Below are 24,501 nucleotides of genomic sequence, written 5' to 3'. Positions count from 1 at the left end.
ACTATTTCTGAAGTGCTTTAATTACAGATCTATATAACTTTCTGGAGCCAGTTGATTTAAAGTGTCACTGTCGTTTACATTTTTTTTTTACCAGAAATCAATAGTCCAGGCGATTTTAAGAAACTTTGTAATTGGGTTTATTAGCTGAAAAATGCTTTTTTTTATCACAAAAAAGCAGTTTAAAGCTCCCCCCCCCTGTCTTCATGGTTTTCTATGGAGAGGGGAGGGGTGGAGGGAGATGAGGCACCAAAACAGGACAACAAAGAGTTAATATACAGCAGATGTGTCAAACCCAGGCCCTCCCAGCTGTTGAAAAACTACAATTTCCATTATTCCTGGACAACTAAAGCGCTGGCTGTCCAGGCATGATGGGAATTGTAGTTTTGCAACAGCTGGGAGGGTCTGGGTTTGACATCCCTGATTTACAGCTACATCTTCTCTGAAGTCAGCTCTGACCTCTGAATACCAGCTTTCATACAGCTCCCGCTGTGTAATCCTTTGTTCTCTGCTGGTGACTAATCTCCCCCCTCTATAGATTACACTGGGCTCGACTGATGTAAAAGAGACGAGATTTCCTGATAATGATCAGTGAATGAGGGGGGGGGGAGAGGAGACCTGGGGAAAGGCTTTTTTAATGCAAAAAATGGCATATTTGCCTGATAAACCCAATTATAAAGTTTAAAATCGCCCGGACTATTGATTTCTACAAAAAAAAAAAAATGACACTTTAAGAATTCTCCCCCCCCTCCTCCTCACTGGGGTTCTCTTTTAATGGGGTAACCAAAATCTAAAATATGAGTAAGTTGAGGAACTTTTATTCTAAGGGTCCATTTACACAAAGATTTGAAGCCAAAGATTTGAAGCCAAAGCCAGAAACAGACTATAAACAGAGATCAGGTCATAAAGGAAAGACTTGAGATTTCTGCTCTTTTCAAATCCATTTCTGGCTTTGGCTTCAAATCTTTGGCAGATAATCTTTCTGTGTAAATGGGCCCTTATGGATGGAAGGAACAACCAAAATGGTAGCGGCGGGGCCAGTGATCACCTCGAGGAAGACCAGTGAGCCCTGCGACTACCGGAAGGTGATGGAAGGCGACCAGTCACTATGGAGAGCAGAGCCACATGTCCCTGGGTATGCTCCTGTGTACAAGCCCCATTATATTATACTCTGCACTGCGGAATCTGTTGGCGCTATACACATAATATTACAGTGCTTGTGTGACCTATGTGCAGGGTCTGTATTGCTCTTGCTGTATATAAGACCACTGCTATACACAGCTAATATAGGGAAATGTCCCTTCTAGGATCACTTCTCAGACATTCCCCTACCTATAAGCCTGTGTTCACATGCTGCAGGTGCGGTACTGCAGCAGGTTGCCTGTGATTACACAGTACTGTAACATGTGAACACTGCCTAATAGTACCGTATATTGGCGGGTGCCTTCACACACACCGGATCTGCAGCAGATTTGATGCTGTCAGCTGCGGATCCGCAGCAGAAAATCCGCTGCGATACGGTGTGTGTGAAGCTACCCTGAAAAGCATGGCTCTGGTTTGGTTTAGAGGGGTCGGGGACTGAGAATCTCTGTGTCACGCTCCTCCCCCTTAGTATGTGAAGGTGTAATGCCCTATCTCCCCTGTGGTGGCGCTGCAGTTTCCTACAGATTATGCCGCATTATTATAACCCCCCGGTATGAACAGGGGCTGACGTTACAAGGAAGACGCCCCATCCAGACGGGGAAGGAGACGGTTACTATGTATAACCTCGGGTGACGTCATCATTCCGTGCGACGAGCCGGCCGTTACTGATTACGTCATTAGGGCATAAACTCTCCGCCCACACGGGTGACGTCACCGGCCGCACATGTGGACGGGATCCCGGTAGCCGTGACTGGATGCAGCGGAGAGGTGGGCGCTGTAACGAGGTTATTATAGGTGACTCTACCTGTGTATATCAGTACTGTATCTATTATAATGGATATTGTATTGTAGCTACTGGACTCCCCTCTGAAGTCAGGTGGTATGGTCCAGAGATGTACTGTAGTAATAGGAAGTGTTTACAAGTGTTGAATCCAGGGGGGTGTCCTTTAATAAGGGAGGGCAGCTCTGGTGGTGTTAAATGCTATCAGCCCACCCCTGTTGTGAAGTGGTATGACCCAATAAGGACTACCCAGTGCTAAGCTCTGCCATGTTTGCAGAACTACAACTCCCAGCAGTCCCTGACAGACAGTACTACCTGCTAGTGAAAGAAGTCAGCAATTGCACGATGTCTAACATCTGTATTCTGCCTAGTAGAGGGAGTGGGGGTCCCAGGGTGAGATTGGGGTCCTCATTTATGTCATCTGCAGTCACTATTCATACATGAATCACCTCCCTTGTTTTCTTGGTTTCAGATAGAAGGGATGACCATGGGGACGGATAAGAAGAAATTCACCGCAAAGAAGAGACCCCAGCAGGGTGAGAGGAAGCGGGCGACATCTTCTCAGGCCAAAGACCCTCCAAAAAGACAGAAGAAAGCAGGCGAGACTACCGCTGCACCATCTGCTGCCGACCAGAGCAAGAAAGGTCCGCATGACAGCCCACTGCCACGGCTGGACCCCAAGTCTGTGGGCTATTTCCGGAGAGTGGGAGAAACGCTGCAGCAAGACTTTGCCTCAGAAGATGACCGGGGTAAGAACCTGGGGTACAATGATGGGGGGGACCCTCCTGGCAGCTCTGGTTCCTGGGGGGCACCTCCTTAGATTGGGCTGTACCATTACATATTAGGGTGGTACATGACGTCTCCTCTGTTTCCTCGCAGTTCTCTTTGTCCGGAACGTATTCAATGAGGTGAAGGGGAACGAGCTGGCTCTGGCCACAGACATGTCCGGCAGCATTGTCCTGCAGAAGCTGATGTCCACCGCAGCGTCTGCCCAGCTGTGCCAGGTTCTGGAGGTCCTCAGTAAGAGCTGGCAGACCGTATGCTGGCATCGCAGCGGGGCTCACGTGGTTCAGACCGCTCTACTTCAGTATGAACGGCTTCAGAAAGCAACAGAGGAGGAGGAGGATGATGATGATGGGGGCGATCCCCACAGCAGCCTAGAGGATCTGATTCTGAGTCTGTGCCTGGAAGTAAAGGGAAAGTTTCTGCCCTACAACCAGAACACACATGGCAGCTTCATCGTACGGACTCTGTTTCAGGTGCTGAGCGGAACCATCCTCAACCAAGAAGCCTCCAAGAAAGGAACGCAGGGTCCAACAGGTAGACATGTCTTTGGGGATTAACTCATACCCATCCAGCATTTCAATGCTTAGTGTAACCTCTTCCTTACTGTACTGCTTTTTTTTTTGTTTCTGCTCATGTAACACTTTGGTAATCAATTGTATTGGTAACCCCTTCTCTCTCCACATCTATAGTAATCTACTGTAAGTTATCCCCCAGTGCAGAGCCAATCTGTTCAGTCCATTGCATCAGTAACCCTTCCCCCACACATGCCATCCATAGTAAATAATCCCTTAGCACAGTGGCAGATTGTTCAATCCCAGTGCCATCAGTAACCCCCCATGCCCACGTGCCATCCATAGTTGTGAAATGTGAATTATCCCCCAGCACCACCCTATTCAGTAAAGTGCATCAGCAACCCCGCCCCCCACACACATACCATCCATAGTAGTGTAATTTGTTATCCCCCAGCACAGTGCCAGTCTACTCAGTCCAGTGCATCAGTAACCCACACACACACATGCCATCCATAGCAGTGTAATGTAAGTTATCCCCCAGCACAGTGCCAGTCTGTTTAATCCATTGCACTTTTATTAGTACTATAGCACAGCGGAGGGGATTAAGTGCAGTCCTGTGACTGACCAGACAAGTAAGGGAAAGGAAGAACCTATATGAGTGCAGCTCTAGTCCCATGGAGGGGACTCTTGGGGACATCACTAACATCACATTGTTTAATGGGAAGTCCTTCAAAAATAAAAAATCACTGGCAGGCAGGGAGGTGCGGGACCATAATAAAGAAAGTATACTTACCTGTCCCAGTGCCCTCGTAGAGCCTCTCTCGAACCTCTGCGGGGTGTCATTTCCTCCCGGCATCCTGGTGCATTACAGCCCTGCTGACGGATTGCCCACTCAACTAGTCAGTGACTGCCGCATTGTCCCGCTCAGTCACTGGTTGGCAGACCAGGCAATCCATCAGCGGGGCTGTGACGTTACAGCTACAGGAGGTCAGCGGCTGTCGGTGACCAGTAAGGCAGTGCTGCGAGGGGGTGGGGATGGGAAAGTATACTTTTATCGTGTTCCTGTTCTTGTCCCCCCCCCCCCCCCCCCCCCCCCCCTTTGCTGGTGATTTTTTTTTTTCACACTTTAATCTTCCTTTTTTTTTTTCTCACTTTCTATTGCAGTAAAGTCAGAGTTTGAGGTTCCGCCCAGTTTCTTGCAGCAGTTAGAAGAGTTGAGCGCGTTATTCAAGGCTCACATTGGAGGTGAGGTCATAGCGCCGCCTATTAACCCTTTACCTTACTGCGACATCCTATTGACCCTCGCTGTGTTCTCTCACCAGTCTTTACTACCCATAAGCTGGCCAGCCTGGGGATGCAGACCGCTCTACAGGTGCTACATAGGAAGTCACCGTCCACCTGCGCCGCGCTCTGCGATGATGTCATCAGTTACTTGTCCTCCAGGAATGTCTCAGGCGATGGCAGGTAAGGGCAGGGGCTTTGTGTCTCTGTTTAGGGCAGGGGTGGGGAACCTTCAGCCCTCCAGCTGTTGCAAAACTACAATTCCCATCATGCCCGGACAGCCCATAGTTTTGCAACAGCTGGAGGGCGGAATGTTCCCTATCCCTGGTTTAGGGTCTTCTGAGCTAGATATAGAAGTTTGCCCCTAATATGGCACCCTCCTGCTTCCCATTGGTTGAACTGCCCCTGACACACCTCACCCATGAGGAAGGAGGGTGGGGCCAACCCTAGCTCCGCCCATTGTGTAGTTGTCACCTATAAGCCCTACTGATCATCTTCACTTTTTTAGCGCCCTCTTGGTTTTCCTGAAGGATGAAACCAGCAGCCGCCTGTTGGAGAAAATTCTGGAAGTTTCCAAGAAGAAACAGCTGCGCCGCCTCTTTGAGGATCACTTTAAAGGTCATCTCCAGGCGCTGTCTGTCCATCCCATCGCCAACTATACGGTGCAGAGACTGATTCGGGCCGTCCAGACCCAGAAGCTGGTAAGTAATAGCCTCCTCATCCTTCCTAATGCCATGTCTGAGAAGCCATTACTATGTTACCCAACTTTTTGTAGCCCCTGAATGATATATGCTTTGTTATGTAGACCTCTATCCATTCCCTTTCGCTGTCAGTCTTTACTGAAGTTCTAGCATTCTGTTCATGAAGCAGGAAGCTCGGCATGAACAGTTGTAGACATCTCCTAGAGATCAATGTTTAGGACTGAGGAGCAGAGCATAGAATTGTGGGAGGACAAAGCAAAAAGTTGGACATGTATGAAGCCCCTGGGATTTCTGAGTGACGGTATCTGTCATCTTCTTAGTTCTCCATGCTGTTTGAGGAACTGTCACCGGCCATGGAGGACGTTCTGGCTAAAGGTAACATGGGGATCATTACAACCCTGGCAGAGACGTGCAAGAGACTGCAGAGTCACCAGACGGAGTTTGTCTCCCACCTCATGGAGGTAGGTGCCCCCACCGCAGTTCTCCATCCTTGCCCTGTTCTATCTTTCAGTGTTTAATAGTTTTCTTATCTCCCCAGGCGTTCCACTGCGCCACCCCAGCCTCCCGCCGTGTCACCTGTGTGCCGCTCCTCCTGTCTCTACTGACATATGAGACCTACTACAAGATCGAGGAAGAGGAGGAGGAGAAGCCTTCTGAGCATAAAGTAAGACCTGTCTCATCGGGACTGCATTATAGTATTATCATATGTTTGTATATAGGGGCAGTATTATAGTGGTTGGCACTGCTCAGGACTAGGCTTGATCGAACAGCGGAAACAACTAGGTTCGATTGAACTCGAACCTAGCCGGGCCTTCCGCATTTGATTCCCTATGCCTTCCCGTTCCGTGCGAAAGGAGGAGACATCCCAGGGACCGTCTTGAATTCCAGGATATAGCCTAGGTAATAGGCTGAATCCCGGAATTCCAGGCGAGCCACCCATAGAGTGTCATTATGACAAGAAGGCTGATGGCATTCCGCAGCGGACAATTCTATCGCTTTTGCTGTGTGTGCACAGAGCCTTAGTGTCTCCCTTGTGCACTATGCGTACATGCTCTATGAGCAATGGAACCCCTTTACCAGTCTTTATTGAGTATAAGTGTGCTTTAAACCTTCTCCATGTAGTGTGTTTCGTTTTCCACATAATAATGACCCGGGCACAGGAGGGTATATACCACCAACTTATATATACAAGTTATGAAATTGTTCCCAAAACAGTCAGTACCATTTAACGTAACATAAGCCTTACCAATCATCTGGTCACAGTAGGTACATTGTCTACGCGTTATTGCCCTGCGGCAAGGACAATAATAACCAGATCCGGTTGTTGGTGTCCTGAATAACTTTATTGATAGAGGAATTTTGAAACGCAAATGTAATAACCAGATCCCGACGATCTCTTTCTAACAAAGTCTCTCTAATGGCGTCCTGAATAACTTTATTAGAGGGACTTTGGAACGGAAATGTGAACCTGTTGTGATTCTGTTGTTCTCTCACAGCTTTGGCAGGTGTGTTGTATAGGAGCCGCAGCCTATTCTGAGCCATAGCCTTTTCCAGACATTTTCTAACAATACTTGGAGGATAATTCCTGCCCTTAAATCTGGCTTCTAGATCCCTAGCATACGTCTCAGACAGCTGATCAGAGTTATTCGTCCTTCTCAATCGATTCATTTGGCCATAAGGTATAGATTCCTTGACCTGAGATGGGTGGGAGCCGTCGTAGTGAAGCCGTTCATTACAGGCAGTAGGTTTCCTGTAAATAGATGAATGCAACGTTCCATCTCCACCAGGCATGGGGAACCTTCGGCCCTTCAGCTGTTGTAAGCCGAAGCTTTAGCTCAACTGCCAAAGCTGCAATAAAATATCAGAACAGGTTTACATTTGCGTTCCAAAATTCCAAAATCAATAAAGTTATTCAGGACGCCAACATCCGGATCTGGTTATTATTGTCCTTGCCGCAGGGCAATAACACTTACAGTGTACCTACTGTGACCAGATGATTGGTACGGCTTATGTTAAGCTAAATGGTATTAATTGTTTTGGGAACAATTTCATAACTTGTATATATAAGTTGGTGGTATATGTCCTCCTGTGCCTATGGAGTTGTTATCTGGGGGAAATGAAACACACTGTATGGACGAGGTTTAAAGCACACCTGTACTCGGTAAAGACTGGTAAAGGGGTTCCATGGCTCCTAGAGCATGTACGCACAGTGCACGAGGGAGACACCAAGTGCCTCCGCTTTATGGGCCTAAATGAGGTTATGCCCCGTCAGAAGGAAGGGATGGTCATAAGCTCCTTCTGATCAAAGGTGGAATTTCCAAATTAAACGCTGTCGACTCTATCGCCTTGAACCAACAAAAATATTTTAACGTCTGTTTCTAAATGTTTTTAGTGATAGTAACATAATTCACATGTATTTATGTGTTACCACCTGTCTATTTAAACACAACGCCACTTACCCACATTATTACAATTATAGAGACTCTTCTTGCTGCTGTTATGGGTCAGTGCTTAGCGCTTCTTTTCTAAGTCTACAGCTGTTGCACCATCTATGCCACGTAGTCGGTTTTTTGTTATATCTGTGTTCGCTACAGTTTCTTGATCCATTTATTTGTGCTGATCTCGTTGCGGTGGTGCTGCCTGTCACATACTCGTACCTGTGCATTATATTATTATTATCCTCTCCTACTCACACCTCTGGTCCTTCTTGCTGCGGGAGACACTTCTCCCAATCCTGGCCATTTCCCACTGAATCTCATGTACTCTACTACCCTCGTTCATCCACCACGCCGCCCCTCTAACACCACATGCATCCTCCCCCCTTCCCTTTTGCACTCTGGAACGCACACTCTGTTTGCAATAAACTTTCATTCATCCACAATTCCCTTTCTTTTCCACAACTTATTCTTCTTAGGCCTAACTGAAACATGGCTGACCTCTACTGACACGGTTTCCCCTACTGCACTACCCTACGGTGGGGTCCAGTTTACTCACACCCCTCGCCCTGGCAACAGACAGGTTGGTGGGGTTGGCCTGCTGCTAATGGACCTTTGCTCCTTTACCCCAACTCCTCCTCTCCCTATACTCACCCTCACCTCCTTTGAAGTACCCTCCATCCTTATCTACTCCCCTTCCAACCTCCAAGTGGCCGTTATCTACTGACTATTAGGCTCTGCAACCACCTTCCTTGAACAATTCACCACTACTGCACTTCCTCTTTACCGACATTTCCACCATCTTCATGGGCAACTTCAACGTCCCCATCAACGCATCCCAAACAGCCGCCTGCAAACTTCTCTCACTAACCGCCTCCTTCGGCCTCACATAATGGTCCTCTATGGTCTCTCACACACTGGACCTTATCTTTTCCTGCCTTTGTCCCATCTGACCTCACTAGCAGACCTCTCCACATGTCTGACCACTACCTCCTAACATTCTCTTTTCCCTTTTCCTCAACTGCCCCCTTGCCCAGTCAGAACCTCGCCCACCCTCACAGGAACCTTAGACACCTTAACATTCAAGCACTCTCTGACTCCCTCCTGCCACTGTCCACATTCTCTTAATGGCACCCAACCTTTTACAACGCCACAATTACCTTTGCTCTTCACTCTCTTGACTCAGCTTCTCACGCACAACAGAAGATGACGCACCAACAAACAGCCCTGGCCCTGGCAACTAAGGCGAGTGTCCAGGACTGCTGAACAGCACTGGAAGAAAACCCTTGTAATGTTCCTGTTGAACACCTATCGCTTGTATAGCGCTCTGGAATCAATCATAGGGGGCAGAAAAGGCTGTAGAGATGCGTGCAACCTATACCTATATTTCATTTTTTTAATTCATGTTCAGGATAACCCAGACATAAAGCTGCAGTCTGTCAACTATCATGGCTCCGTATTAGTACAACACCTCCTCCATTATGAAGATCCAGCTCCAGTTCTGCACAGCCTTGGGAATATGACAGAATCCGACCTCCATACTGTAGCTTGTAGCCAGGCCGGGAGCCACGTATTTGATGCTCTGCTCAACAGCGCCACCATCACGGAAAAACAGAGGAAAAAAGTTCTACGAAAGTTACGGGTGAGGCTGTAGTGAAGGACCCCCGCCTAGTACTGATGTCAGCTCCGAGACTCTGCTCCTATAGCTTAATCTCTTAATTCCCTGAGCAGCCTTTTGTACAGTGGGCGGTAATTTTTTTTTTTTTTCCACCTTAGACTCATTGCATGGAGCTGGCGTGTAACAAGTATGGGAGCCGAGTGCTGGATCGTGTATGGAATGCATCCACCATGGGAGTGAAGGAGGAGATTGCCCAGAAGCTAGGTAACCATATTATTTATATACTGGTGAAGGCTTCTACATACAGTAGAAGAATGTGTGACTACCTGCAGTATATATATAGACAATTATACTTCCCACATTAACTAGCCAGTGTTACTAGTCACATGAAGGTCGTTATCCAGTCTTACAGAAGTAAAGTTTTACTATTGTTGTATAGAAAGTTTTTACAAATGAATTTCCCCTTCTTACCAGTTGAACGACTCCGGGAGCTGCAGAGTGACCCCATTGGACACCACATCGCCCGTAACTTTGCTCTAACTCATTTTGTGAATCGGCGGAAAGACTGGGAGGAGCATCAACAGGGGGAGAACAAGAGGCGCAAGATGTTTGCTGATATCCTAGAGGACTAAGGACCTTGTTTAGGAACTTATCCTGAGGAACTGTGCTTGGTATCCTGTAGTGAGCTGCCTCCCTCTCTTTATATCCTGACATGGACAAGCAGTCATGATGACTTCTAGGACGGCATTTGCATTATGGATTGTTGGGTTGGGATGATCTTCATTCCCGTCAGAAGACAAACACACTGGTCCTTGTATTGACTTCATTGCCTGTATATAAGAAGCATTCCCCATAAATTTATAGGAACATTGTGTAATAAAATTATAATTTTTTTTTTTTTTTTAACCTTGCGTATTGCTGGTTTTATATCTTAAATAGGGATGGTCCGAACAGAGTTCGGTTCGGGTTCGTACAGACCCGAACCCTTGGTAATGATTCCCGCTATCTGCCTGCTCCGTGAAGCGGGCAGATCCAGCGGGAGGACCGCCTGGAAAACTGGGATATAGCCATAGGCTGTATCCCAGTTTTCCAGGCGTTACTCCCGCTGTATCCGCCCCCTCCACGGAGCGGGCAGACAGCGGGAATCTGATGCCGAGCGTTAGGGTTCATACGAACCCGAACCTCGGCAGGTTCGGACCATCCCTAATCTTAAAGCGTAACTGTCATTTCAGGGTCATTTTTTTGAAAACATTAAGGGTATATTCACACGGGCGGGCTCGCAGCGAGATTCTCGCTGCGAGCCCGGCAGGTCCTGGCAGTTCCCATACACTACATACTTGCTGCAGTCTAAACGACCCCAGCGAGTATGTAATTATACCGCCCTTAACCCCTTCTGCTCCCGCCCGGCTCCCCCGCTGTAAGCATACATTACCTGTCCTTGCTGCACGGGTCCGGCGTCCTGCTCTCCTGTCCGGCCAATTAGTGTGTTGCCCAGCCGCAGCCACTGATTGGCCAGGCGGGAGAGCAGGACGCCGGACCCGTAAGATGTGTTAGGTCTTGGGGGTTATAATAAAAAGCAAATGAAAAAGTAATAGATTACTAAAATACATGAAATAACTTTGTTTTAGAAGTAGTGTCACTAAGTGACCTTGAAGCCATCTTGGAGGGGGTAGATCTCAGTTTTTTTATTTTTAGGCTTGTAAGGGTATTGATATTTAAGCACTTCCAAGAAGAGCTAGGTGCTAGGTTAGTTCCTATAGGAGTACCTAGAAATTGGCACTTTAGTCCACCCTATAGGACATTTATTTTTATTAACATAAATTCCAGGCTATCCAGAAGAAATTGTTTCAGTATATCAAGTATCTCACGGGCCAGTTGTCATAGCACTGTAGCAGGTGGCAATAGAAAGGTTCTTCCACCTTTATCGCCTGCTCAGAATAGCAGATCCTTATTTTTGCAGTGCCCTCCTACTTTAGTGTTCAGGCAGCCTAGATCCTGTTTGCACAGACGTAACCCAATCGGTGAGTGCTTGAACTCCCCAGGGTCTTGTCCGGATATCTCTCGCCGCTGCTGTCTTGCCTACATGTGTCTCTATGGTGTATGACCGCTGCTTTCTTCTGACCTCTGAATTATCCCCTTCGTACCAGTAGGTACCAGCAGACCACCTGAGGAGTTGTGTGTGGAGGGAGAGTTAACCGATTAACCCCTTCTTTACTGATGCAGTGTTGCTTCTTGATACAGAACACCGTACCTACCTTATTTTTGGGTTGTGGAACAACTTGTCTGTGTTATTAAAAAAAAAATTTAATAGTATAGTACATGGACAAATACAGTACAGTGATTTCTCATGTTGATCAGTGGTATAATATCCAAAAATGATTACAGCGTAATATGCCAAATTGGACCACTCTTCTCTAAAATACACATGGAATATTTTTTTATATTGATACCTGCTGTCGATACTATTTTTTGTTGACACTAAATAAAACATGGAAGGTGTCTAACCGCACATGCTAATCCTAGCACTTGCCCTGTAGGTTGATTGGTGGTGATATACCTCGGGAATGGGGTAACCTGAGTGGTCAGTTTAAATGATTGGTAGCCACAGACCACCACTGAGCTCAGACTCCACCAGTAACATGTCCGTGGGGATAAGTGGGCGCCATACTCCTGTAATGCTGCATTGAACGAGATAAACATCTGGGTGGGACAGGATGAAATGTCGCTCTTGTGGTAGACTTTATCAGGGGTCTGTCTACAGAGGCATTGGTTGCATCCAATGTCTGCAGTCAACTTTAGTCTAGACTATGGGCGGGCCTTCCTTGCGATTTTTAGTCAGAATCCGAAACCTTAATACCAGGTCAAAGCCTGATATATCCGACATAGAGATGATGATCAGTATAAAGATTGTCAACAAGATCAAGGCCACAAGCCCCATCAGAATCCAGCAGCTACAAGAGGGTCTCTTTGCACTAGCCTTAAACTCCCTTTGTGTTTCTGGCTGACAACCATCATGGGCATTAATATTAGACTCTTCTTGTGTCTGTGGATGAGCACCGTCCTGTACGTTAGCATTGGATCCTCTTTGTGTATGAGCACTATCTTGTTCCTGGTCACTGCCATCTACAACTTTGTGTGCATGGGGAGCTACATCTTTCTGGTCACTATAACGTACAACCCCCTGTATACTAGGAAACACATCTTCCTGGTCACTGACATCTATAACTTCCTGAACACCAGGTGCACCATTTTCCTGGTCACTGTCATCTACCACCTTCTGTGTACTAGGAGCCACATCTTCTTGGTCACCATGGTCTACAACCTCCTGTGCACTGGGAGCCCAATCTTCCTGGTCACTGAGATCAACATTTGCCTGTGCATCAGGAGCCCCATCTTTCTGGTCACTAGCACCTACCACCTTCTGTGTACTAGGAGCCACATCTTCTTGGTCACTATCATCTACAACTTTCTGTGCATAGGGAGCCCTATCTTCCTGGTCAATGCAATCTCCAACCTCCTGGGCATGGGGAGCCACATCTTTCTGGTCACTACCAGGTACGCTCTTCTGGACAATGTGAGCCAAAGCCTCCTTAGTTCCAACATCTTGACCATCCCGCAAACTAGAAGCTGGATCTTCTCGCACACGAACAACAACACTGTCATCTACCACCTCCTGCGTACTAGGAGCCACAACTTCTTGGTAAATATTATCTGCAAACTCCTGCCCGCAGGGATCCACATCTTCCCGGTCACTACCAGGTACACTCTCCTGTTTAATGTGAACCAAAGCTTCCTCAGTACCAACATCTTGACCGTGATCCCGTGAACTAGAAGCCGCATCTTCTTGGTCACAACCACCAACACTGTCATCTACATTCTCCTGTGCACTAGGAGCCACGTCTTTCTGGACACTAGCACTTCCCAACTCCTGTGTAAGAGAAGCCACAACTTTTTCGTCACTATGATCTACAACCTCCTGTGCACAGGCATCCACATCTTCCTGGACATTGCCATCTACAACTTCCTGTACAGTGGGAGCCCTATCTTCCTTGTCACTGCCACCTACAATCTTCTGTACAGTAGGAGCCACATCTTTCTGGTCACTACCATGTGCACTCTCCTGTGCAATGTGAGCCAAAGCTTTCTCAGTACCAACATCTTGACCATCCAGTGAACTAGAAGCTGCATCTCTTTGGTCATGACCACCAACACTGTAATCTAAAACCTGTGCACTAGGAGCCACATCTTCCTGGTCACTAGCACCTAGCAGCTCCTGTGTGCTAGGAGGCACATCTTCTTGGTCACTATTATCCGCAAACTCCTGTGCACTGGTAGCCCCATCTTCCCAGTCACTACCAGGTACACTCTCCTGTTTAATGTGAGCCAAAGCTTCCTTAGTACCAACATCTTGACCATCCTGTGAACTAAAAGCCGCATCTTCTTGGTCACGACCACCAACACTGCCATTTACAATCTCCTGTGCACTAGGAGCCACATCTTCCTGGTCACTAGCACCTACCACCTCCTGTGTACTAGGAGCCATATCTTTTTGGTCACTATTATCTACAACTTTCTGTGCTTAAGGAGCTCTATCTTCCTGGTCAATGCAATCTACAACGTCCTGGGCATGGGCGGCCATATCTTTCTGGTCACTACCAGGTACACTGTTCTGGACAATGTGAGCCAAAACTTCCTCAGTACCAACATCTTGACCATCCCATGAACTAGAAGCCACATCTTCTTGGTCACAACCACCAACACTGTCATTCACCACCTCCTGTGCACTAGGAGCCACAACTTCTTGGTCACTATGATCCACAACCTCATATGCACGGGGATCCACATCTTCCCTTTCACTGCCATTTACATTCTCCTGCGCAGGAGGAGCCACATCTTTCTGGTCATTACCATGTATACTACCCTGTGCAATGTGAGCCAAAGCTTCCTCAGTAGCAACATCTTGACCATCCCGTGAACTAGAAGCCGCATCTTCTTGGTCACGACCACCAACACTGTCATTTACAATCTCCTGTTCAATAGGAGCGTCATCTTCCTGGTCACTAGCACCTACCACCTCCTGTGTACTAGGAGCCACAACTTTTTCTTCACTGTGATCTACAACCTCCTGTGCACGAGGATCCACATCTTCCTGGACATTGCCATCTACAACTTCCTGTACATTGGGAGCCCTATATTCCTGGTCACTGCCATCTACAATCTCATATGCACTAGGAGCCACATCTTTCTTGTCACTACCATGTGCACTCTCTTGTGCAATGTGAGCCAAAGCTTCTTCAGTACCAACATCTTGACCATCCTGTGAACTGGAAGCCACATCTTCTTGGTCATGATGACCACCAACACTGTCATCTACAACCTCCTGTGTACTAGGAGCCACATCTTCTTGGTCATTAGCACCTTGCACCTCCTGTGTACTAGGAGGCATATCTTCTTGTTCACAATGACCTACAACCTCCTGTGCACGGGGAGTGACATCTTCCTGGTCACTACCATCTACACTTTCCTGTACAATGTGAGCCAAAGCTTCCTGTGTACCAACATCTTGACCATCCCGTAAACTAGAAGCTGCTTCTCCTTGGTCATGACTACAAACACATTCCTGTGCAGTAGGAATCTCATCTTCCTGGGAACTAGAAGTCACAGCTCCTTGTTTACTACCATCCATGCTTTCCTGGACACCATCACTCTCCTCATGCTGCTGACATCTCTGTCTTTTCCCTATGATCTTTCTCTCTGCCCTATCTGCACCATCCTCTAGTAGTCCACAATTGTTCACATTTGTACCTCTTCTCCGTGCATCTAAAGTTGCCTGGAACTCCAGATTCCTAGTCTTATGTACTCTAATATTTATTACCTCCCATTCTGTGCCCTTTGTACCTGTACAAACCCTTCCTTCATCAACATTAAGAACATTAACCCATTTTGAACTTCTCTGATCTATACTGCCATAATCTTTCATTGTGTTTGTATTGATGAACAATGCAGATGATGCTCCCAACACCACCAACCCAACCCCCATAACATAAAGTCCTTCAGTTGCCTCAAGGGAATTGTGAATGTTTTCGCACCTTTTCTTAATCTCTTCTTGAAAATGATTTATAAAAGCGTCTCTCTTGCCGCTCCTGTCACAGTAAAACCTGGCAGCCAGCTCTGAAATATCCTGGATAATATCATCTTTCCGGTTCATGTCCTTCCGAAAAATGTCCAATTTTTTTCTCCACTTTTGAAACATCTACATGATAAAGAACATGATCATTGGTCAAATCTCCCAGAGGGTTATGAGCATGAACATTTAGAAAACCATTCACCCATGTTTCATCAGCCATAGTGGATGTTTGACCAAAAAGATTGGCCCCAAGTTAGATCTAATTTTTTTTTTAGGAATCCTCCCTGTCCCTTCAAGTATCAAGCTCAGTCTTCTACATCTTCTTTATTTACATACCATTAGGTGATTAGCAAAAGCCATGAAATGGAAGGAAGAGGCCATACTATGTGTATCTTCATAGTTTTGAAAAAGTTGGACCTACAATAACAAAGAAATGTTAGTTAGAGTTTGGTATGTTTGGGAGATTGAAGTTATCTGTTCACATCTGGTCAACAAACATTGGTCAACAATTTGACATTTTGGGATGCTTTCGAGAGAACTAAGGCTGGCTTACAGGAATATAGCAGGACAGGGAGAACAATATAGTGGTTTATACATGAGGGGTGGTGATCAACCCTGAAGGGCTTGTCCAGGATTATAAAAACATGGCTGCTTTCTTCAAGAAACAGCTGCACACCTTTCCACATGTTGTGTTTCATATTGCAGCTCAGTCCTATTATTTTCAATACATATGAGCTACAATATCAGACATAAACCATAGATGTTGAGCTGTTTTGAAAGACAGTAACCATTTTTTTACATAAGCATCTATAAGCAAAGCCAAGGCTACATTGGAGCTAAGAGAGGCCTTGAAAATAAGTACCAATTTTCTAGGCCTGGTGGTTCATGTGGAGACAAATCTAATTGGTGAGACACCTCCAGGGTTAAGTCTAACCACCGGGAGGCCTCTGCAGTCTTCATAACAGGACTCTCAAAGCTACTGGCCAAATGGAATAGCAGCTTTCATATTGGTCCACAATTCCATTCATTTTGGGAGTGCCGAAGATACTTATAATTGATGGTCGAAGGAAGTGGATCCCCTGGATCACCGAGGAGTGCTGGGGTTTCTTCCCCAAGGAGTGGAGTCTAAGGAGCTCCCAGTTTTCACTAGCACCCACAGCAAGGCAGGATAGACTTCTCTGCGTGAAACTCCCAGGTCGCTACCCTCAGAGAAGGACCTCAGCGATCACTGACTGAAGAACTGAAGTGCTGGAGTCTGGGAGTAGGTACTCTACCTTAGTGGTCGAAGTGCAGGATCCAACGTTAGGATTTAGTTCAGACTGAAGCTGAGCTGGAACTGAGAATCAACTGAGATCCAAATACCTAGAAGATCACTATGAAGTGGCAGATAGCCAGGGAGCACAGACTTGGTTTCTGACTGACAAACAACAACAACTGAAAAAAGAGATGGAGATACCATATTTTCCGGGGTTAAAGTCAGGGGTCATCTTATATGCCGGGTATGGTCGCACCTTACGGTGGGGGCTTAAAAATGGCCCCATCCCCTCTGTATGGGGTGACCACTACAAAAAAACCAAACCTTTTAACTCACCTAGGGCCCGTTGCCAGCCTCCGTGCACCTCCCGCACAGTTCCTGGCACAGGCAGTACACTACCTGCACCGGGGACAGAGATCGGCAAACCTCTCCCGGGCAGCTGAGCGTCTCATCTGAGACACTCGGCTGCCGGGAGAGCTTCGGGAGAATGAGAGAGGCTTCAGAAACTTCCGGCTTATAAATACAGGTGGACAGGCGCATGCCTGCCACTAGAGGGAGCCCAAACCTCCAGGAGGCTAGCTCAGAGTAAGAGAAGCTGAGAGAAAGGAAGAGGACCACGACCCAGACCAGGCCAAGTGCCGTTACAATACTGAATGTGTACTTCTATGAACCAACACTTATCCTCTACCCTCTGAATAAGAGATTCGTAATTCAGGAGTGCCTGTGACTATGTTCATCAGCGGAGAGGAGGAGAGCCATACCCAAGACCAGCATCACTTTGAGAGAGGGAAGTTACCTCACAACCAGATGCGGCCAGCTAGAACCTCACAGGTTGAGGTAATAGTCTCTCTAAGGTAGTATGGCTAAACAAATGGTGAAGCAATGGCCATTTTGAGATGGGTCCTAGACCCCAGGGACTATTACAATTATTGTTGCATGTCTCACCTGCCATTTGCGTCCACAGATCGAGAAAGTTTTAAGGCGCAAACCAAAAGAGAATATCTTTCCAGATTGTACATGTGTCTTTCCCACCGGTACCTGTGATAAATAGTAATTGCATGTAATAACGCTATTAAATCAGTGATAGTAACGTAGAATATAACATACCATTGTGGATAGGACTGTTCGATGCAGGTATATAAAGAGGACAGGAAAGGGCCAGTCTAAGCTGCACTACCTCATTTTGTAGCTGTGTCATGGGTTTTCCCTATTGTGCCTAGGATAGTCACGATCACATGAACAAGCTTTAAAGCCTAAGCTTAATACACCCTGCATCCAGTTATACCCTAATCTTAAGAAAAGAGAATCCTAGAAAAGAGTTTTTGCCTCTTTGGAGCCTCTGAGCCTAAAGACAAGCTCAAAAACTTCAGGGATTTAACATTTCACTAGATAACAACTGGACTTCACACGTGTTCAGTAAAAAGTGCGACCACCCTCAAGTTCTAGTGTCTTGGTCTGCACTGCACACAACAGATCTGGGGTACAAACATACCATCAGCCAGGACATTGTTTACCAGGGTCAAAGAGATTCCTGGTAAACAATGTTCCTGGTAAACACTGACAAAAATGTTGATGGGCCTACTTCTTGGGGAGGTGGCACCAGTTGACATCCGTACAACACAACTACTTCCATCTCGCCTACAGAAACCTTACCCCTGGGTTACCACACAGATCAGAAGTTGTCACTTCCTCACCTCCACCAGTCAATAGAAAAAAAAAGTTTCTAAACTGCACTATTGGGTACACAACTCACTACTTAAACCAGATCTTCTTGTTGGCCAAGCTTAGATGGTCCTGGTTTCTGGAGTAATTATTGGAGGCCTTTGCTTCACAGGAGGACTAGGCCTCTAAAAAAACTCCTCAGACTGATGCTTAAATGTCATTACCCAGCCATTTAGGGATTTGTTTCTGTAGAGCGAGTAAGAGTTCTTGGTCCAACGTATGTCACCTTTCAGCTCAGTCTTAACATCAAAGTCCTTCACCATCTTCTCAAACTAGAAAGAATATTGAGAATTTTGAATAGATTCAATAAAATAAGGAACATTTGCCAAATCAAAAGTGTATAAAAAGCCTTTACTATAAGACTTAGTCATGATAACTTCACCATTAACATCAGAATTCTTCACCTTCTCATGATGCTTCATCACTGGTTGCTTGGGCACTAGTTGGACATCGTCTTCATCATCAAAGTGCTGGGATCTTCCATGAGTTGATGCCAATTCAGCGGCTACAAGAGCGACCAAGGCACCACAGACAAAACTGCCAATAGTGTCTACCAATCTTCTACACAATGCCCTGATCTTATTATTTAAGATGTTTCGGAGATCTTCAAGATGTTTATTATGTTGATTGCTGTCTGAGGAGCAGAAGAAATCTCCTGCTGGCCGACATATCTCCTGGATGAATCCTTCTTCTTCAGTGTCTTGAACAAAGGATCTCAGTCTTTCCATATATTCCTCAGACACCTGGATGAGAAATTATAGGCTACTATTACCACTCTTCGAAATCGCCAAAAAGTCCTGAAGATAATATATATTTCCAGCTAAGTACATACCAGACATGATACAATGAAGCCAATGAGGTTGTAGTTGAAAGATAGTCTTGATATTTCCTCTCGGCTGAGGCATAATCTTACCTATTAAAAATACTGTTACTATGGTATGTGTAGTGGTGTAAGACTACCAACATGGAACATTGTAGATGATATTGTTATAATAATACCTGGAAAAACCTCTTGGTCAATATTATCAAATGGGATGATTGAGTTGAGGAAATGGGCCAAACATTTAGCCAGCTCTATACGTTGCTTACAGTATCTCACTGATGGTGCCAATTAGATATGAGCGAATTTACATTACTTATCCCAGTTTCCCAGGACTGGATCCAGCTTTTCCAAGCACATGGAACGGCATGGAAATCAAAGGCAGTCGGCATATAAGCCGAGTGCTTCACTTTGTTTGTAATGTAAATTCATCTTTACTCTAGTTCCAATAAAAGAAATCAACCATCACGTAAATTGTCAACATTTTTCTACATTCTGAAAGCACAACTGGATATATGAAAGGTACCATGTGTCTCCTTGTCCTAACAGCATCTAGCAGTATCTGCAGTTTCAAATGCGCATTGCAGCTGACAGATTCCCTTGAAGGCAAAACTGCCTGGTTTATATTAACAACTGAACGGCAAACCATTGACAATGAGATGTCATCTCGTGTATGTACATGGATAATGCTGACCTCATAGTCGGACGATACTGAAAACACTCTGGTGGAAATTCCATAGTAGAAAGACTTTAGTTGACGTGCCATTTTCTTTGTGTCCTGTAAACACAATGACATCGGCATGATTAAAAAATATGTTTTTTATGAGTTCACCATACGGTAAAACTGACATACTAAATTTATTCTACATGTCAGTACGAATACAGCCATACCAAACGTGGTTATTTTTTGTTTTACTATCACTATGTTCAGACCCTGAAACTTTTTTTTATTAACGGACATGTGGTGGTGTTGGTGGGGGCTTGTTTCTTTTTGCCCCATGAGCAGTAGTTTTTTATTTTTGGTTGTGGCATTTAAACAGTTAAACGATCAGAGTGATCCCCAATGTTTGCCATGACTGATGGGTGCTGCCTACAGCTTCCAGCCTGCACCTGTTGGGTATGGTGTATATACACTGTATAACAGTACACCACATTGGATGGGAACCAACAGAAAGTACCACATGGGGCATCATTTAATGTCCAACCTCATTCTAATTTCCTCCATTCTAATTGGATTCCCTTGACATTGTCCCTTGAAATTTCATACCCCCGTGTACTCGACTTTCAAAGTTTTTGGTTCCCTGGGTGAACACCACAAATAACCAACTCAGTTAGATGGAGACAATAAGGAAGACAGCTAGCTCCTAGCGGGTGTGGGAGGGCAGTCAGTGTTGATGCCATTCGTCTAGGTTTCGCCCATGGATGGAAGGCGAAATGTTCATTTTGCTATGGGCCATAAGTTTTCCAGATTTGAAGAAGGAACGGTTGTGGTGGTGGCCACCATCTCTCCCAGCCATTACGATAGATGTGTCACTAGATATTTATGTGTATACAAAGAAATAACATTAACCCCATAGAAATCCAGCAGATGTTCGTTTCTTAGGCACAAACATTGATCAGCTCCGTTCTGCCATCATTGTGAAATAAGCTTATAACGCTCCATCGCTAAGCAACTAATAATCATGTAGATCTGACTAATTATTGGTCTTTTGTTGCCATTTTGGGACATTGCCTTGGGCTTGTGTTTTTACCCATGAGATAGAAGGGAACAGAGATGTTCACAACACTGACGGGAAACTAAAGGACAATTAGAGATGATCGAACAGCGGAAAATCTTAGGTTCAATAGAACTCGAACCTTGTCGAACCTTCCGCATCTGATTCCCGATGCTTTCCCGGTCCGTGGGGAAAGAGGAGACAGCCCGGGGTACCGCCTGGAATTCTGAGATAAAGCCTATTACCTATTACCCAGGCGGTACCCGGGCTGTCTTCTCCTTCCCCACGGACTGGGAAAGCATCGGGAATCAGATGCGGAAGGTTCGACAAGGTTCGAGTTCTAAAGAACCTAAGATTTTCCACAGCTCGATCATCTCTACTGACAATGAGAAACTCCATTGTGGAGCCAGCATGCATAGCACATGTATAAGATATATGCTGTACGTATAAGAGTCGGGACAGGAACGTCGAGTTCCACTTACTGGACAGTGAGCAAGTCATGCTTTATGCATCACTAGCTTATTTCTGTGACTATACTAGTGAGGAATGGGGTTTCCTGCTCAAAAGCAGAAGGTGTGCCAAATTGTGGGACAACATCACTGCATAAAGCATTGCTAGCTTCCTTTTGAGTGGCAGATTCCTTAAAGGAGAACTCCAGGCAAATCTTAAATACCAGGGCGGGCAGGGGAACATGATAAAGAAGTGATACAATCCCAGTGCCCTGCAGCCGCAGTGCCACCAGCTCACTTTCAGACTCTGGTTTCCTATATTTCCACCTACCTGCTCAGTCAGTCAGTGACTGCAGAGGTGTCCCGCCTCTTTCAATGATTGGTTGACATGATAGGATATCCAGGAGACCAGCAGGTGACTGCGAGCAGTGACACTACACGGAGGGAGCACCGGGAGAGGTAAGTATCACTTCTTTATTATGTTCCCACAACCCTCTGCCCATCCTATTTTTTTTTTTTTTTTTACAAGGATGGACACAGGACATCCAGCCCAGTGAATCTGCTAACAGTGCCCTGCTCCTGAAGTAGCTGCCACTGACTACATCTGTACTGAGCAGAAGGCAGGTGCTGTATGCCTCCCTTTTGGGCTGTTGTGAATATACTCACTGCTCCTGATCCTGTTAGGCCTGGAAGGTCTTCCTGTACACCCTCTAGGGGCCATTTAGTGATTACTAGAGGAAAATGGCGGCCTAGGCCTGACAGGAGCGAGAAGTGATGAGTATACTCTTGAGTATACAGGTCTCTGGGGTCTTTTAATAAATAAGGACTTGGGATCTGGAACGAGCAATCCCTCAATTTAACATTTGATCTATGGCCTCAGACTATTATATGTGAACCTTCTGCATGACTGGTCGTGACTATTTAAAGGAGATGTCTACCTCTATCTTCTTTATATAATTTTTGGGATGTCTATGAATGGTGACCTCCTTGTCTGGTCCTCACACTACATACATCTCTTACCCTGGAGGCAGTGGTGTGCAGCACATAGTCTCGGCTCTTCTCATTGGTGATAATGTACAGGGGCTTCTTATGTCTCCTGAGAATGTTCTTGGACAACTCTTCAGTCTCCAAAGATCCATCATCCATAACTGTTATCAGGAGTCCTCTATGGTCCATTATAAATTACATCTGTATACGTCAGTGAGAATAGACAAGAGAACAGTGATTTGGCGTGCCTGTTGGGGATCAAGACAGATCATGGGCGTCTCATATCACAGGTGAGCACAGCAAGATAAAAAAAAAGACAGTGGTTTACGGCTTCCTAGACAATCACAAACTATGTCCACCTGGTTCACTATGCTGCAATAAGCTGCAGGATGCCACTCAGGATGCCACTCATAGCACTGATGCCCATGTTTATATATTCAAAGAGAACATGGTAACTTAGGGGAGCGAGGCAACCAGGACCATTAGAATCAATGGAGCCGCGTCATCCTGATATCACTGATCATCCTCATCCCCCTGATATCACTGATCGTCCTCATCACCCTGATATCACTGATCGTCCTCATCAGCCTGGTATCACTGATCATCCTCATCACCCTGATATCACTGATCATCCTCATCCCCCTGATATCACTGATCATCCTCATCCCACTGATATCACTGATCATCTGCATCACTCTGATATCACTGATCATCCTCATCCCCCTGATATCACTGATCGTCCTCATCAGCCTGGTATCACTGATCATCCTCATCATCCTGATATCACAGATCATCCTCATCCCCCTGATATCACTGATCATCCTCACCCCCCTGCTATCACTGATCATCCTCACCCCCCTGCTATCACTCATCATCCTCACCCCCCTGCTATCACTGATCATCCTCACCCCCCTGCTATCACTGATCATCCTCACCCCCCTGCTATCACTGATCATCCGCATCATTCTGATATCACTGATCATCCTCATCACCCTGATATCACTGATCATCCTCATCAGCCTGGTATCACTGATCATTCTCATTATCCTGATATCACTGATCATCCGCATCACCCTGATATCACTGATCGTCCTCATCACCCTGATATCACTGATCATCCGCATCAGCCTGGTATCACTGATCATCCTCATCCCCCTGATATCACTGATCATCCTCATCCCACTGATATCACTGATCATTCTCACCCCCCTGCTATCACTGATCATCCTCACCCCCCTGCTATCACTGATCATCCTCACCCCCCTGCTATCACTGATCATCCGCATCATTCTGATATCACTGATCATCCTCATCACCCTGATATCACTGATCATCCTCATCACCCTGATATCACTGATCATCCTCACCCCCCTGCTATCACTGATCATCCTCATCCCCCTGATATTACTGATCATCCTCATCATCCTGATATCACTGATCATTCTCATTATCCTAATATCACTGATCATCCGCGTCACTCTGATATCACTGATCATCCTCATCACCCTGATATCACTGATCATTCTCATTATCCTGATATCACTGATCATCTCTATCCCCCTGATATCACTGATCATCCGCATCATTCTGATATCACTGATCATCCTCATCACCCTGATATCACTGATCACTGATCATTCTCATTATCCTGATATCACTGATCATCCGCATCCCCCTGATATTACTGATCATCCGCATCACTCTGATATCACTGATCATCCTCATCACCCTGATATCACTGATCATCCTCATCACCCTGATATCACAGATCATCCTCATCACCCTGCTATCACTGATCATCCTCATCACCCTGATATCACTGATCATCCTCATCCCCCTGATATCACAGATCATCCTCATCCCCCTGATATCACAGATCATCCTCATCACCCTGATATCACTGATCATCCTCATCACCCTGATATCACAGATCATCCTCATCACCCTGCTATCACTGATCATCCTCATCACCCTGATATCACTGATCATCCTCATCCCCCTGATATCACAGATCATCCTCATCACCCTGATATCACTGATCATCTCTATCCCTGATATCACTGATCATCTCTATCACCCTGATATCACACATCATCATTGCCCTGATATCACTGATCATCTCTATCACCCTGATATCACACATCATCATTGCCCTGATATCACTGATCATCC

At 45.9% G+C, this 24,501-nt stretch overlaps 3 protein-coding genes across 8 annotated transcripts; 1 reads left to right on the top strand and 2 right to left on the bottom strand.

Moving 5' to 3' along the window:
• Window positions 1-1,029: 1,029 nt before the first annotated feature.
• NOP9 (NOP9 nucleolar protein) lies at window positions 1,030-10,141 on the top strand. 6 transcript variants are annotated; one of them, XM_069949273.1, is made up of 11 exons: window positions 1,030-1,132; window positions 2,394-2,670; window positions 2,801-3,241; window positions 4,384-4,464; window positions 4,542-4,683; window positions 5,009-5,201; window positions 5,522-5,662; window positions 5,740-5,865; window positions 9,048-9,278; window positions 9,413-9,518; window positions 9,729-10,141. In XM_069949273.1, exons 1-11 carry the CDS (start codon window positions 1,106-1,108, stop codon window positions 9,884-9,886), a joined length of 1,923 nt encoding a protein of 640 aa, XP_069805374.1. In that variant the 5' UTR covers window positions 1,030-1,105; the 3' UTR covers window positions 9,887-10,141. The 6 variants fall into 6 exon arrangements, with proteins under 6 accessions (XP_069805374.1, XP_069805373.1, XP_069805376.1 ...); XM_069949272.1 differs by lacking the exon at window positions 1,030-1,132 and adding an exon at window positions 1,333-1,925; XM_069949275.1 differs by lacking the exon at window positions 1,030-1,132 and adding an exon at window positions 1,334-1,908.
• Window positions 10,142-12,054: 1,913 nt separating this feature from the next.
• On the bottom strand, window positions 12,055-13,797 carry LOC138770436 (dentin matrix acidic phosphoprotein 1-like). The gene has a single exon (XM_069949539.1). It carries the CDS (start codon window positions 13,795-13,797, stop codon window positions 12,055-12,057), a length of 1,743 nt encoding a protein of 580 aa, XP_069805640.1.
• Window positions 13,708-22,519, bottom strand: LOC138770987 (uncharacterized). The gene is made up of 8 exons (XM_069950368.1): window positions 22,363-22,519; window positions 19,873-19,956; window positions 19,191-19,271; window positions 18,763-19,101; window positions 18,523-18,630; window positions 17,582-17,674; window positions 15,718-15,798; window positions 13,708-15,507 (listed from the first exon to the last, which is right to left on the bottom strand). The coding sequence occupies exons 1-8, from the start codon at window positions 22,516-22,518 to the stop codon at window positions 13,834-13,836; spliced, it is 2,616 nt and encodes an 871-aa protein (XP_069806469.1). The 5' UTR covers window position 22,519; the 3' UTR covers window positions 13,708-13,833.
• Between the last annotated feature and the right edge of the window lie 1,982 nt (window positions 22,520-24,501).

The sequence above is a fragment of the Dendropsophus ebraccatus genome, chromosome 13 (assembly GCF_027789765.1).
Source record: "Dendropsophus ebraccatus isolate aDenEbr1 chromosome 13, aDenEbr1.pat, whole genome shotgun sequence".
NCBI lineage: Eukaryota > Metazoa > Chordata > Amphibia > Anura > Hylidae > Dendropsophus > Dendropsophus ebraccatus.
Note: the sequence above shows the minus strand (reverse complement) of the source record. Positions and strands in the feature narration are given on the sequence as shown.